Genomic DNA, 13,478 nt, shown 5'->3' with positions numbered 1-13,478 from the left:
TTTTGTGGCTGAAATTTTAACTGGGCAATTGTATTGACTGTGATTTAAGTGACTTTAATGCAAACAATAATTTTGCCTAAAATTCTATTTGCCACATGTAGTGCGTGAAAAGAATAGCCTTCATTTCGATCGAATAGCGTCTTTCAAGGTTCGCATGAGATTATGAATGAAGTTGAAAAATTATATTTGTACCAGCGACTAAAATTAAGTAGGTTATTTTAGTCAGTAGAAAAAAGGAGCAGTCCAGCGCCGTCGTCTTGGTCTGCAGGCTGTATTGGAGAAACAGCCGCTAAATTTAAACGTAGAATACGTGGTATGGTTAAGAGCATATCCAAGTCAAAAACGAACGCATACACTAAGAAAAAATATCGATAACAAAAGCGATAATCATATCGATAGCAAAATCGATAAAAATATCGATGAAAATATCGATATCAAAATCGGTAATAATATCGATAGCAAAATGGATACCAAAATTGATAAAAATATCGATAACAAAATCGATATAAATATCGATAACAAAATCAATAGCTAAATCGATAAAAATATCGATAACAAAAGCGATGACAATATCGATTGCAAAATCAATAATAAACCCGATCAAAATATCGATAACAAAGGCGATAACAATATCGATAGCAAAATCGACAAAAATATCGGTAAGAAAACCGATAAAAACATTGATGACACAATCGATAAAAATATCGACAACAAAATCGATATATATATATCGATAAAAAAAAATCGATAATAATATCGATAGCAATATCGATAAAACAACCGATAACAAAATCGATAAAAAATATAGATAAAGAATTGATAATTATATCGATAAATTCCGAAAATATCGACAACAAAAGCTATAATAATACCGATAGCAAAATCGTTAACAGAATTAATTAAAATATCGATAGCAAAACCGATAAAAATATCGATGACAAAACCGATTAAAATATCGACAGCAAAATCTATAAAAATATCGACAACAAAATCTATAAAAATATCGATTACAAAATCGATAGCAAAATCGATAACAAAATCGATAAAAATATCCATAACCATAACGCTGACCTGGATACCCCACAGCAATAGATATTATAAATTTTTCCCTTTTTTCGATTGCCAAATAACCTTATGCGGTATACCAAAGGACTCTTATTCCAAGTAAGTTTCACAAAGGACTACCGGCCAATTAACCTAACCTACACCTTCTTCTTTTTATTTGGCACTTAAACCATTTGTCGGTTTGCGCTTAGCCTAAAAAAACTTCACCAATCGCCTCTTTCCCTTGCGAATTGGCGCCAATTGTTCATACCGAGTGCAGACAGGTCCTTCCATTGTTTTCATACGCGCCCTTGCTTTCTTTTCACCGGAGCCCTGTTATTCATGCGCACAACATGGTCCAGCATGCGCAATCATTGTGTTTTTGCGCTTAACTATGTCGATATCGTTGAAAAGATCTTACAGCTCATCTTCTGATTCTCTTCGGTACCCGTCGTCCACTCGAACAGTTCTGTAGAATTTCCCTTTTAATAGTTTTCTTTAAAGCAACCAAAGCTTTCTCATCTTTATTCGACATCGTCCACATTTATTTTGATTGTTGTTCATCGCAGAGGGCTCCGTTTTTTTAACTACCTACCGAACCCAAAGTGGCACCTTTTGGTAAGAGTTATACTTCGCTTCATTTCCAGGTTGACGTTGTTGGTGGTGTTTATGCTGGATCCTAAGTAAACAAACTGCCAAAAATTACGTCTGTCCCAAAACGTGTGTACTCTTTATGTGTTGCCAGGAGGTAATTTGTCTTGTCCGCATTCAGCTCTTGTTACGCTTTCCAGCATCATATTGAAAAAGTCGAACGAGGGCGAATCGCCTTGCCTCAAACGGCACAGAGAGGTATCTGCCAATTTGAACTGCGCTGAAGGATGTGCTCAATGTCACTCTACATAGCTGCATTAGTTTTGCATGGATCGGAAATTTAGACAAGGGGTCGTACAGGAAGATTCTGTCCGTACTGTCAAAGAAGGCTTTACAATTGAAAAAAGTTGTGTGTCGATTTGCATATCTAGTGTGCTCTCCAGGATATGACGTGTTGTGTAAATCTGGTCAATGATGGACTTACTAGATCTGAGCCACACTGGCATGTCCAATCGGAGAAGTATTTTCGGTCACTGAATAGGTCGGAATGCAGAAAGCTTTTGGGTTGTCATTCGGATGGTTCTTGTGGTACAAAACCAAGACAGTAATTGGGACATTTAAATTACGACCCTATTTGTTTTTCCTACCTTGAGGAGACGAGATGGCGAAACCCTTATTTGCTGTGTTTTCCGGCCTACATATGGTTTACATAAAGTTTTGTGGCGCGATATGTTGGAAGACAAACACCTGAGTTCTTTAAAATACTACCATGCTATCTATCCATATTTTTTCGTGGTCTAAACCGGTTAGCTTATCAATCGTTTTCAGCAAGTCGACCAATGGCAGGCCCAGTAAGCATGCTGCTTTGACGGTATCAAAACAGAGAAGCTAATGTTAGGGAGTGGGTTTAAGCAGATAAGTTAAGAGTTGGTTGGCATCATGCGAAGCACATTTAGAAGTTGGTCAGCATTGGGTATGTCGGGGTCCAAGTCTGAATAGTAAGTAGACGGGTATCTAGAGGCAGCTGAAACTTTTCGTCCGCAAGGTTATTGAAAGTGGATATGGTGAGTGTCATTTCTTTACTCTCAATAGACTATAACTATACTGTACAACTCCGTGTACAGTGATTTTGTGATATATGTATGTCTGCATCTCGTCCGTGAGTTTGTAGATATATAGGGTACATATGACGTAACAAGGGGGTAATTCGGCCTCCGACAAACTACTTCTTGGATATTCTTTATAGTAGTAGCAGAGGAAGGGGCCGCTGTGGCTGTGTGAATACTACCACTACGTAGGACCTAGGATCCAACCCAGGTGCCAGCAATATCCAGATTAGAAAAAGTTGTTCCTAAGAGCTTCCCATAAAAACCATCTGCCTTTCGAAGACGACGTGAAGTTGTAGGTCCCTCCGTTGGGGCCCGAAATTCAAGTCTATAGCTTCATCCCCTATGGCCTACTAGTCTCCGGCGACTGAACTAGCGGCACAGTTTAGAACCGGCCGGCTATTTACCGATCTGAGGAATTAGCTGTTGCTCTGAATTTTATTGGCGATCAGGGTGAAGTGCGCGAAGTAAGGAAAGAAGCTGTCATAAACCTATTAGATGAGTGAAACTCACGACGATGGCAATAGAGTACTGACGACAGATCACTAAGAGAATTTGCCGTCCAAAGTTTTAGTCCTGGAGGATGTATCGATGTCATCAAGTAGCTTGGATTAACAAACCGTTCCGGAGTCTGTCGTGGCAGTTCTCTCACAGGAGCGGTTTCAGTTAAAGTCACAAGCTATCAGAGTTCTGTGAGCCTTACGGAAGCCGAGTCGGTGCCCTTTTGAAGCTTGCGATTATAACTCTTTTCCTCTGCAATTAGAAAACCAAGCGAATTTTTTCTGAACAAATGTTGTTTGTTTCTTGTAAGTTCTTTAGACATCTGAGAGGATCGAACAGTATTATAAGTAAAAGTCTTTCGTAATGTCTGAATTTCTAATCGCAAGTTAGAAATTTTTTTTGGATTGACTGCAAATTAGTTTTGGCGCTACGCTTAACGCCACACTTTCACGCTAACGATTTGTATTTAAAGTTTGTGTTTTGTGACCTACTTTACTTAAGTCCCCAGTCAGTTTCTTTATCGATTAGTTTGATTTTCCCACACCATTACTTACCCAACGGATATTTGCACCACTCCTCGCTGTGCGTATCATTTTCATTGCTATTATCCGCAGCACGCAACACCGAGTTCACCACAATATTATTCGTATCATGCGTGTAGACATGGCAATTCTTCACCACAGTCTCACCGCTGTCTGTCCTCTGGGTGAGGCATAAGTGTGGTGGCTCCACGTAGATCTTCGTAGGCGTACCTTCACCAACATCCCGGGCAGCGCGACCAGCACGTTGTTGTTTCTGTTGCACCTCTGCGCTCAACAGCTCACCGCCATACTCAGCTGAACCGCCAGCAATTGCGCGTCTTCTGCGATAAGTCTCCGTTGAGGTGGCAACCGATTCATCTTCATAATCAAACTCGGAGCTATGCTCGGTAGAGGGCAACGGTGTGGGCACACCTTCAAACCATGGCGTATACATATTCTCATACTTGGTGGGATCCTGGCAGGTGTAGGTGCAGCGTGTCAAATTCACATTGCCCACCTTGCCCTTCCAATGATGACAGGTGGCCTCTTTGGAACAGCGCTCTTGAAATATAACAGCGCCATGTGAATCACAACCGAAGCTGACCAATGGCCGACGCGCTTCCTCTCGCTGCACTTCGGATATGGCAAAGAGGCAGGCGTACACAATGACGGCCAATATCAGGAAGAGGGCAGTGAGGAAGCGTAGAATACGGCCGAAATTGGTGGCATTCTTGGCCGCAAGCCGATCGGCGAGCGGACCGGCTATCAGTGGGCCCAGTATGGAGACAAATGGCGCAATGATGCTGATGCGGCGATATTCGCTGAAATTCAAGCCAAGCAGGAGTGGTTTGGTGGCGTGCAGCACATGAAGCGCGGTGATGCCTGCGGAATGAGAGAGGTGAATTAAATTTTGTTTTCAAATTTGATAAGAGCTCTTGTTCAGAGTACTCACCGCTGATGACAAAGAACACCACCACTTTCAGCGAGATGAGGCTTCTATTGATGCGTGGCTTATCGCGTGTTGCACCCATTTTTTTTTGTTGTGATTAAAAGGCTACCTTAGGCTTATAATTAAATTTTTTAAACAAAACTTAAACTAAGAAAATGTAGTGGTTTGGTAGGTAGTAGGGTTCACAGGCTGATAAACAGCGTTTTTGAGTACTTTGGATTGGCAGGATCCGTTAGTTGTTGTTTTAGGCAAACAGCAGTCAAAATGCTCCGGAAGCAAATTTTCATTGACGGATTTCGTTCATTGTTTCATCTTCGTGGTCGTTCGTATTCATGCGTTGCGCCTTATCTGCAAAGTGAAGAAAGGGAAGGGATTAGTCATAGTGAAGGTAATAAGAAAAACGTTTTCATATGGACAGATTATATTTATTTCATTATTAGCAGCCAATTTTTGCCTACGAATTCTATTTATAGGAGTACTAATTAACACCAATTTTATGGCTTGCCATCACCAAACGTTTGATTTTTAATGGCTGCATTTTTTATTCATTACAAAGTCAGTTACTCAAAATGAATTCATTTGCCAACACCTGCTTTTATTGCGTATTTATTTTATTTAATTAACAAGCAACAATACAAAAACAAATTAAACAAATTTATATGCAGGACAGCATTCCGTGAAATGTTATTGCAGGTGACAAAGCAAAAAATTAAAAAGAAAATATTTTTTTATTGAGCAGTTAATAAATTATAATCACATTTTTACAGTCTAAAGTTCCTTAAAGGGATGAAAGGCAGTGACTCAAAATTACGCGATTTATAAAATTTTTTCCTTAACCGTTTAAGACCTTTACGAAAAAAACTGAGGTAGAATGTTTTTTATGTTTTTTTTTTTTTTACATTTTAGGACATAAATAAAACATTGTTTTTAATTTCTTTTTGTTTTATATTTCTATATTTTTTTATATCCCACAAATTTTATAATTGTGAAAGTCTTTTGATGAAAGTTGCCACCTTTACAAAAGTTATAGTCAATTAATTAAAAGTTAAATAAAATATAACAGCAACGTGGGTTTGAAACGAAAGATAGAAAGATAAAGCTTTAAAACATTTTATTCCAAAATAACTTTGAAGAGGATTGCCACCTGTTAAAAGTGCGGAAATAAATTTAATCAACAAGTTTAATGAAATATTTTTATCTGAGTAGCAAACGAGAAAATTTCAAGAAAGCTTAATTTCGAAAATGAATTTTAAGAGGGTTCCCACCTGTTTAAGACTTCAAAATCAACCTTATCTTCAAGCTAAATGAAATACTTTATATGAAAATCATGTCAACGAGAAGTCTAAGAAATCTTTCTTTCGAAAATATTTTTGAAGAGGGCTGCCACTTGTTTTTGAATTCAAGATCAAGTTAATTAAGAAGTTAAATGAAATATTTCAATAGTGGTGTCAAACGAAAGAGGTTTAAGAGCACTTTATTTCTTGAGTATTTTTAAAGAGGGTTGCCACGTTTTTAGAAATTCAAAACCAATTTAATTAACAACATATATTTTAAAATGGGTATAAAACGAGAGAGGTTTAAGGAAGATTTATTTTGGAAAATTTGTGACCAAGGTTGCCACCAGGTTAGAAATTCAAAATCAACTTGATATTTAAAAAGGTGTGTCAAACGAAAGAGGTTTAAGAAAGCTTTATTTTTAATATATTTTTGAATAGCGTTGCCACCTATTTAGAAATTTAAAATCAACCCAATTAATAAAGTAAACGAAATTTTTGAATAGGGTTTCAAAGGAGAGCGGTTTAAGTAGTTTTTTTTTTCTAAAATATAAAATAGTATTTATAATAACATTTTTGGCGCTTACACTTTTGCTAAGTGTTTGGCCGAGCTTCTCTGCCAAGTTATAGTGTGCGTTCTAATGTTGTAACACAAATGGAGGGATCGAAGGGCTAATGGTTTTCATGTTAAGTGTTTTCAGGGCAAAAATTAACTCAGTGGTTTGCTACTGCCTGCCGAGGGGCGATGCTGTTAGAAAAAATTGTTTGTCTTTATTTCGGCAACTTGGTCTTCATTGAAGCCAAGTGCCTTTCCCTGTTATGGTGGCGGCGTAAAATAATCAGATCGATGGGCATAAAAAGTAAGTGCTATCTCAGACTCAATCTCGTAATTACAAAAAAAAAAAAATAAAAAATTACGTAACTCGAAAGAGTTGTTGGCTAGTTTCACCATCAGTTTCATTTTTAAGGTCTATCTAACATCGCAAGCTATAATTAGAGACGTTCAGCCGTTTGCTCGATAAACAGTACTCCATTATTTAGCTGATTTCGTATCGGAGAGCATCATACACTTAGAGCAGAGTAAAAACGAGGAAGGCTGAGATTAAAGATAAGAAATCAAAAATCGGGTTGTATGTATATTTGATGGCAAGCGGTCAATCAGTTAGGAAATACCAACCCCATCTAATCGAATTTTAAATTATTTTTGTCGGAAAATTTTTTTTGAAGTAGCACTGGCTGGAAGTGGAGTCTAGGTGGGATGGTAATTTCAAATTTGAAATGCTTCATTGTCGTCCTAAAATTGGCAAACGTAATTTAAGCATACCTAAGTATTCTTATACTATGTACACATTTTAAACAAACTTTTTAAACATTATTTTAAAATGTCAGCTACCTCTCACAACTTCCAATATGCATTTTTTCGAAATAGTTGTGGATTTTGGACGACCACGATAGCAGAGCGACATATAGGGGATTTAGTTCTAGCCCTGATATAATACCAGCTTTTATAAGTCTTTGAGCCTTTAAGTTTGTATACTTCTTGAATTTATGTATGTATAAGTTTACTTAAGCAGTATTTTGTAGCGGTAGCGGTATTTATGTCTGTATAATATCAACCTACCAACCACAAAGGTTATTCAAGCCCACCCAACATTTGCCTTCCACCCATACCACAATATTACGGAAATGGCCTTCATTTCCGTTGCAACGACTAAGTAATCCAAGACTTCATTAAAACATTAAGTACGCCCCGCCAAATACAGACAAGTGGCTTAGTTGCGGTTATAGTATTGAATTTAATAACAGCAGCTTTAAATTATTATTTACTCAATTTAACAACACCTGTAGTGGCAATGGTTGTAGGCAAACGTCGGCAGCAACTCACCATAAGTGTAAGTACATATATCAATAGTGACTGTTGTTGTTTTAATAGCAGCCACATTTAGTTGTCTTGCATAGCTAATGACATTGTAAAACCAAACTCATCAAATACATATATATGTATGTGGGGTAATGCATTCGGTGTAGGGTTTCTTGTGTGCATGATTTCGATTGTCTGTGTTTGTTTGCAGGTGTGTGTACACAAGCGCATTAAGTCAAGCATAAAGTAAACTAATACTGCACGGCTAGACAAGCTGTCGATTTGGTTAAATGGTGAGTGGTTAAACAAACTCTATATTTAGTGGATTAGTGGATTAGCGGATTAATATGGAATATGGAATTGAGGTGTGCATAAATTTTAATTTATTCCAAAAATAGTTAGGCTGCTTTTGTTATGAAACTATGAATAAATAAATAGGGTGTACGTGTTTGTCTGTCTGCATAACTACATAGTTGTAAACTGTTTATTATATGGTCAGTAAATTAAATTGCGGTTTTACGTTAAATTATTTGCATTTGGAGAGATTGGCTAATTTATGCATATTATTAGCAATATTTGGAACTGCATATTTATCACCTCACAGTAAAATCGTGGAGCTGAGCGAATGACTGCAACATTGCCGAAATCAGCAACTATTCTCTGTTTATCTCTGCTTACACTGGCATCACTAAGATATCAGCGTAGCCACAATCGCGATGTTTGATAGATAACTTTGCCACGATTTTTAGGTTGGTTTCGAAAACACTTTTCAATATTTTTTATAAAACTAAATGGCAAAGTTGGATAAAATTTGTTTTGATTTAAGATTCTTTTTTTTTGTCTGAAGCCGCAATGATGAGGTATCCAAACAGTTGGAAAGGACCTTTAGTAGGCTTGTCGCATAGTAATTAGTACAAACGAGAGGATATTTCAATTTGTGTTTTAGGCCAATTATTCTCAAATACCCTGCAGCAAATCAAACTGGTTCAGAACTTGCGCTGAGCTAGCCTGAAAAGGGACGGAACTGGTTCTTCATCTATCCCAACTAATACTTTCAACTGCCTTTTTTAACATGGCGATGTCCTACGAAGTGACGATTGTTGCCCTCTGCAGAGCTTTTGAACTTGTTCTGAACTGACTCTGGCTTAGATGGTTCTGAGACAGTTCCTAGATAGTTCAAAAAGGGTCACCTCCGGACTAGAAAAAATGTGGTTAAGTTTGAGCTGGTTCTAAGAAGTATAGTATAGGGCCTTTTCTTTAAATAAGCACGCATACCATTTTGTGAAAAAAGTACTTCATTTTATGTTTAAAGAGCCATTTGATTTGCACTAATTAACTTTTTAAGGCAATTGTGCTTTAAAATTAAGAACATAAATTATTCCTTCATTTTCTAAAATCGTTATTCCTAATCCCAATTTATATCTGTTACGAATAACTGGTATTTCTGGGATACTTTTAATTAAAAAACTAAACTAAATCGTGTCAAAAAATTAGAAAAACGGCGATATATTGAATGCTTATTTGTGATAAATCAGCGTTAAATTGTATTAAATGAATTGAAATGTAATACATAGACTCCCCGGAATCTAATAAGAACATATAGAATTTTAAATATTCACAAGGTTTTTTATTTAAGAATGGCTCATAAGTATTATAACATATAAACAAATAAATTCACGTTTCTAACTATGTTGGAAATTTTGTAGAATTCTAGAAACTGTTATAAGAACTTCAATATTTTAAATCAGAGTTTATAAGCATGCAGTTCTATAGACCATTAAATTTTAATATAATTAATCGCGCTGATTTTATATAAATCTTTTTACGCACGCTCTTGAAGGTATTCTCCTATTTAAATATTTTCGTTTAAGATGCAAGATTACACAATATTTATAAAAAAAAATAATCTCTGATTAAAAAGTTTAAAATTTGAAGACAGTTTTTAGAGTTCTACCAAATTTGCAGCACAGTTAGGAATTTGAATTTAAATGGTTTATGGAATATGACACATAGTACTTAAATAAAAACTTAGCGAAAAATATTTAAAATGAAAAACCTGGGATATTAAAAAACAGATCACTGCATAACTACACATTTCGGGTGCTCAGATATATATTATATATAGGTATTCACCATACCAAATTGCGCTCTGCAGCAGGTCCTATCGTGTGGCGTCGGCTGCTAGTGGCGCAGCTGGTATTTCATCGGCTTCCAGTCAGGTCAGTAACAGAGGTTTAAGTGTATGCTGGATGGCTATTAACAGATTGCCATATTCGTTTCTACAGGAACCAGAATAGTTCTTGAAACTTTTTGATTTCATATTTATTTTAATTTTGGGGTCACAGTTTTGCCTACCTCCATCCCAAGCTCTACACGCTCCCATTTTTCTGCTTCTCTCTTCTTCCCAAACTGAAATCTTACACCTAACCTGTGCGTAATCTCATGTTAACTACATTTTTTGTATTGTGCTGATGTTCGACTTGCATTGTTCGAGTAGGTCCAGCTGTGCATACGAATATATACAGATCGTAGCCTTTGTTCAGAAAGTAAATAGGCGTCGTCAAAGTTGGGGGCGATAACATCCGCGGCACTTTTGGTGCTTCCCTGAAAAATCAATGCGGTGGATGTTCACTACAGTGAGCCCTTAAACTGAAGAAATTGTAGAGGTTACACTAAAACTTCCTCTCTTTCTACCGTGTCCCTGGTTCTAAAAGAATTAATTACCTAGGGTGAATTGCCCCAAAGTGAGCAAACGAGTACGCAAGAGTTGGGATTGAGTATATTCGACTGCGTACTCCGTTCCATTCTCTATTTCCGTTCCGTTTGCTCTTAGTATAAAAATTTACCGCAATATTGGTATGCCCGCTTGGAGTGACATGTCGATCTCAATTCATACAATTTATTAGTCACTCAGCTGTCATCCATATTTTATTGTACATGCATTCATTACTTATTTATTTTCATTGCGAGTTTACAGTTATTTAGATCAGTAGTGTCGCTGATGATGACATAATTTGTATGTATGTATATGCAAAAGGGTGTCAGTGTCAATTTAATTACACAATTTAACAAACAAAGAGAAACAGTGAAATATATGTATATAAATCGAAATGAAAATATGTACATACATATGTACATATGTAGATTGATGTGGCCCCAGAGAGCGAATGAATGTGTATAGATATTAACTGAAAATGTAGCGCCAATAAAATATTCTATATAAAAACTACACACTTACATACATATCAAGATGTGTATGTTTGTATGTATGTGCAGAGCTATTAATGAATTTATTATACCACACAATGAGATGATATACTTTTATTTGCTCATCTCCCAACACTTAATATGCATTTACTAATAACTATCTATCAATTCAATTGATGATAATATACATATGTATGTGTGCATGTAGCTCAACTGACAATCGCAATATGTTGTCAAATGCACAAATAAATATACAAATTTATTTATATGGGGTATTCCATCGTCTCGGGTGGGAGGAAAAAATTGTCTTTGTTTTCTAAAATTGACTATAAGGTACTCAGGATTTATACGTTTCTATAAAGCTACACCTAATACTGTAAAATAAGGGTTATTACCAAGTACGAAAAAAAATCCAACTTAAGTTTATATGGAAAAATTCTGCGTTATTTCTTCTGTCAAGGGTGGCAAAAAATATAAATTGCTTTTTGGAGCACATTTATTTTACGAAAAACAACAAGTTGTAGTAGAATTTAAAAAGGTGGCAATCCTCTTAAAAAAATATTATAAAAGTTAGTCATAGTTATAAGCGATCCATTTGCTAATTTCATCAAAATCCGGTCAGCCGTTTCTGAGCAGAGAGAAGAATCGCATAGTTCGGTTCCTTTAACTTTAAATCACCTTGTACCGATATAGAAGTTTTAACTTCAAAATATAAAGCTTCAAAAAATAATATTTTCAAATTAAAGCTTTCACAAAACTCTTAAGATTGACACTCATATTTAAATATATCCTATTCATATTTTGAGTAAAAGTCACATAAATTCGAACCTTTAAACAGGTGGCAAGTCTTTTCAAAAGTATTTTCAAACTAAAGTTTGCTTATATCTCTTTTCAATTGACACTGGAAAACTATTTTCAATTAACTGGTGAATTAGTTGAATTTTTTTTTTCAAATACGTGGCAACCCTTCTAAGTATAGTTTTGAAATAAAGCTTTTTCAAACCCATTGCGATTGATACACACTTTTTAGTAATTCATTTATCATATTAAATTATTTGAACCGGTGGCAACCCTCTTCAAATACCTCGAAAATATTCTAAATCTTCAAATTAAAGACTTCTTATCACTCTTTTGTTTAACGCCCACATTTTCATACTTCATATAAGTAACTTATGCATAATATGATAAAATTCAACTTTTCAAACCGGTGGCAACCCTGTTCAAAATATTTTTAAAACTAAAACCTTCTTAAACCTCTTTCGCCTGACACCCATACTGTGATACAAATTTTAGTAACCTAATTTCCACAATTCAAATTGAGGTTTTCATTTTTTAAACATGTGGCAACCCTCCTAAATATTTTTTGGAAATAAAGCCTGTCAAACTCTTTTCGTTTGATAGCCATCTTTAAATTATTCATTTAACTTATTAAATAATTTGAATGTAACTTTTTAAATAGTTGGCAACTCTCTTAAAACACCTAAAAAAAAAAATCCAAATGTTCAAACTGAGATTTCTTTCGAACGATTTATTTACCACTTCAAAAAAAAATATAATTTTGTAAACACTTGATATTGCAGAGCCTTCTTTATTGAAATATAAATCGTATTCAATTAAATAGTTTTTAAAGCTTAAATTTTTAATGTATCTGCAGTGTAATAAAATAATATAACCAAACTTGTTCTTCGAAATTTTTAATATTTAGTGCTGATTCATCAATCCCCCTATATTCAGTAAATAAGTAACCTTATAATTGGATAGACTTACTCGTGGAATACCCCAAATGTACATATAAAAAATTATAAATATTATATACATATGTATCTATGTATATATCAGATGTGATCTACCTTAATGACAGTTGATAATTATGTTTATTGTTTTTGTTGTTGCAGCGGCAATATTCACTTTGCTGTCGCCATCCAACGCCTAGGCACGTACTAGGCGTGTCCGCCAATGCGTTTGTCAACCACCACCAACACGTCGACGACTTGTTGCCATAAATCACTGACTCGAATGCGATTTCATTTGCTTGTAAATAAGCTTGCGAGTGCAGCACAATTAACGCCGGGAACAAAAACAAAAAAGGACAGCATTTGTCTTTTGTAAAATTAATTCAATAAACACAATTATAAGCAATGTGCACATTGCTGGCAGCAGAAATGCATTGCTACTGTTCATAGTTGCCAGTGTGCTGTGGGGTGCAGGGAGTACAGTTGCAACACTACACAATTCACAATAGTAGAAGGCTAGTAGTCGCTGGTGTTGCAAGTAGCATTAAATGAAAGAGAAAAAAAAAACAAAGTCTTCGTACGTACCTTAAGCGAACATGCAGACACATACACAAGTAAGAAAAAGCGCATAAATAACAATTTCAATTATTGTCTTTGACTTTTTTTTTTTTGAACATTTTATAATCGCATT

General features: G+C 35.6%; 1 protein-coding gene across 1 annotated transcript in view; it reads right to left on the bottom strand.

Annotated features, from left to right (window-relative positions):
* Positions 1-13,478, bottom strand: part of LOC118747832 — a 94,016-nt gene that overhangs the window by 23,997 nt on the left and 56,541 nt on the right. The window contains exons 3-4 of the mRNA XM_036482009.1: positions 4,716-5,060; positions 3,797-4,645 (exon numbers count right to left, since the gene is read on the bottom strand). Coding sequence (XP_036337902.1) covers positions 3,797-4,645; positions 4,716-4,794 — 928 coding nt within the window. The 5' untranslated portion in view covers positions 4,795-5,060. The remainder of the gene's footprint in view (positions 1-3,796; positions 4,646-4,715; positions 5,061-13,478) is intronic.

Source organism: Rhagoletis pomonella, unplaced genomic scaffold (genome assembly GCF_013731165.1).
Source record: "Rhagoletis pomonella isolate Grant_MI unplaced genomic scaffold, Rhpom_1.0 Rhpom_scaffold_00012, whole genome shotgun sequence".
Classification (NCBI taxonomy): Eukaryota; Metazoa; Arthropoda; class Insecta; order Diptera; family Tephritidae; genus Rhagoletis; species Rhagoletis pomonella.
The sequence above is the reverse complement of the archived record's forward strand: the minus strand, read 5'-3'. Positions and strand labels throughout refer to the sequence as shown.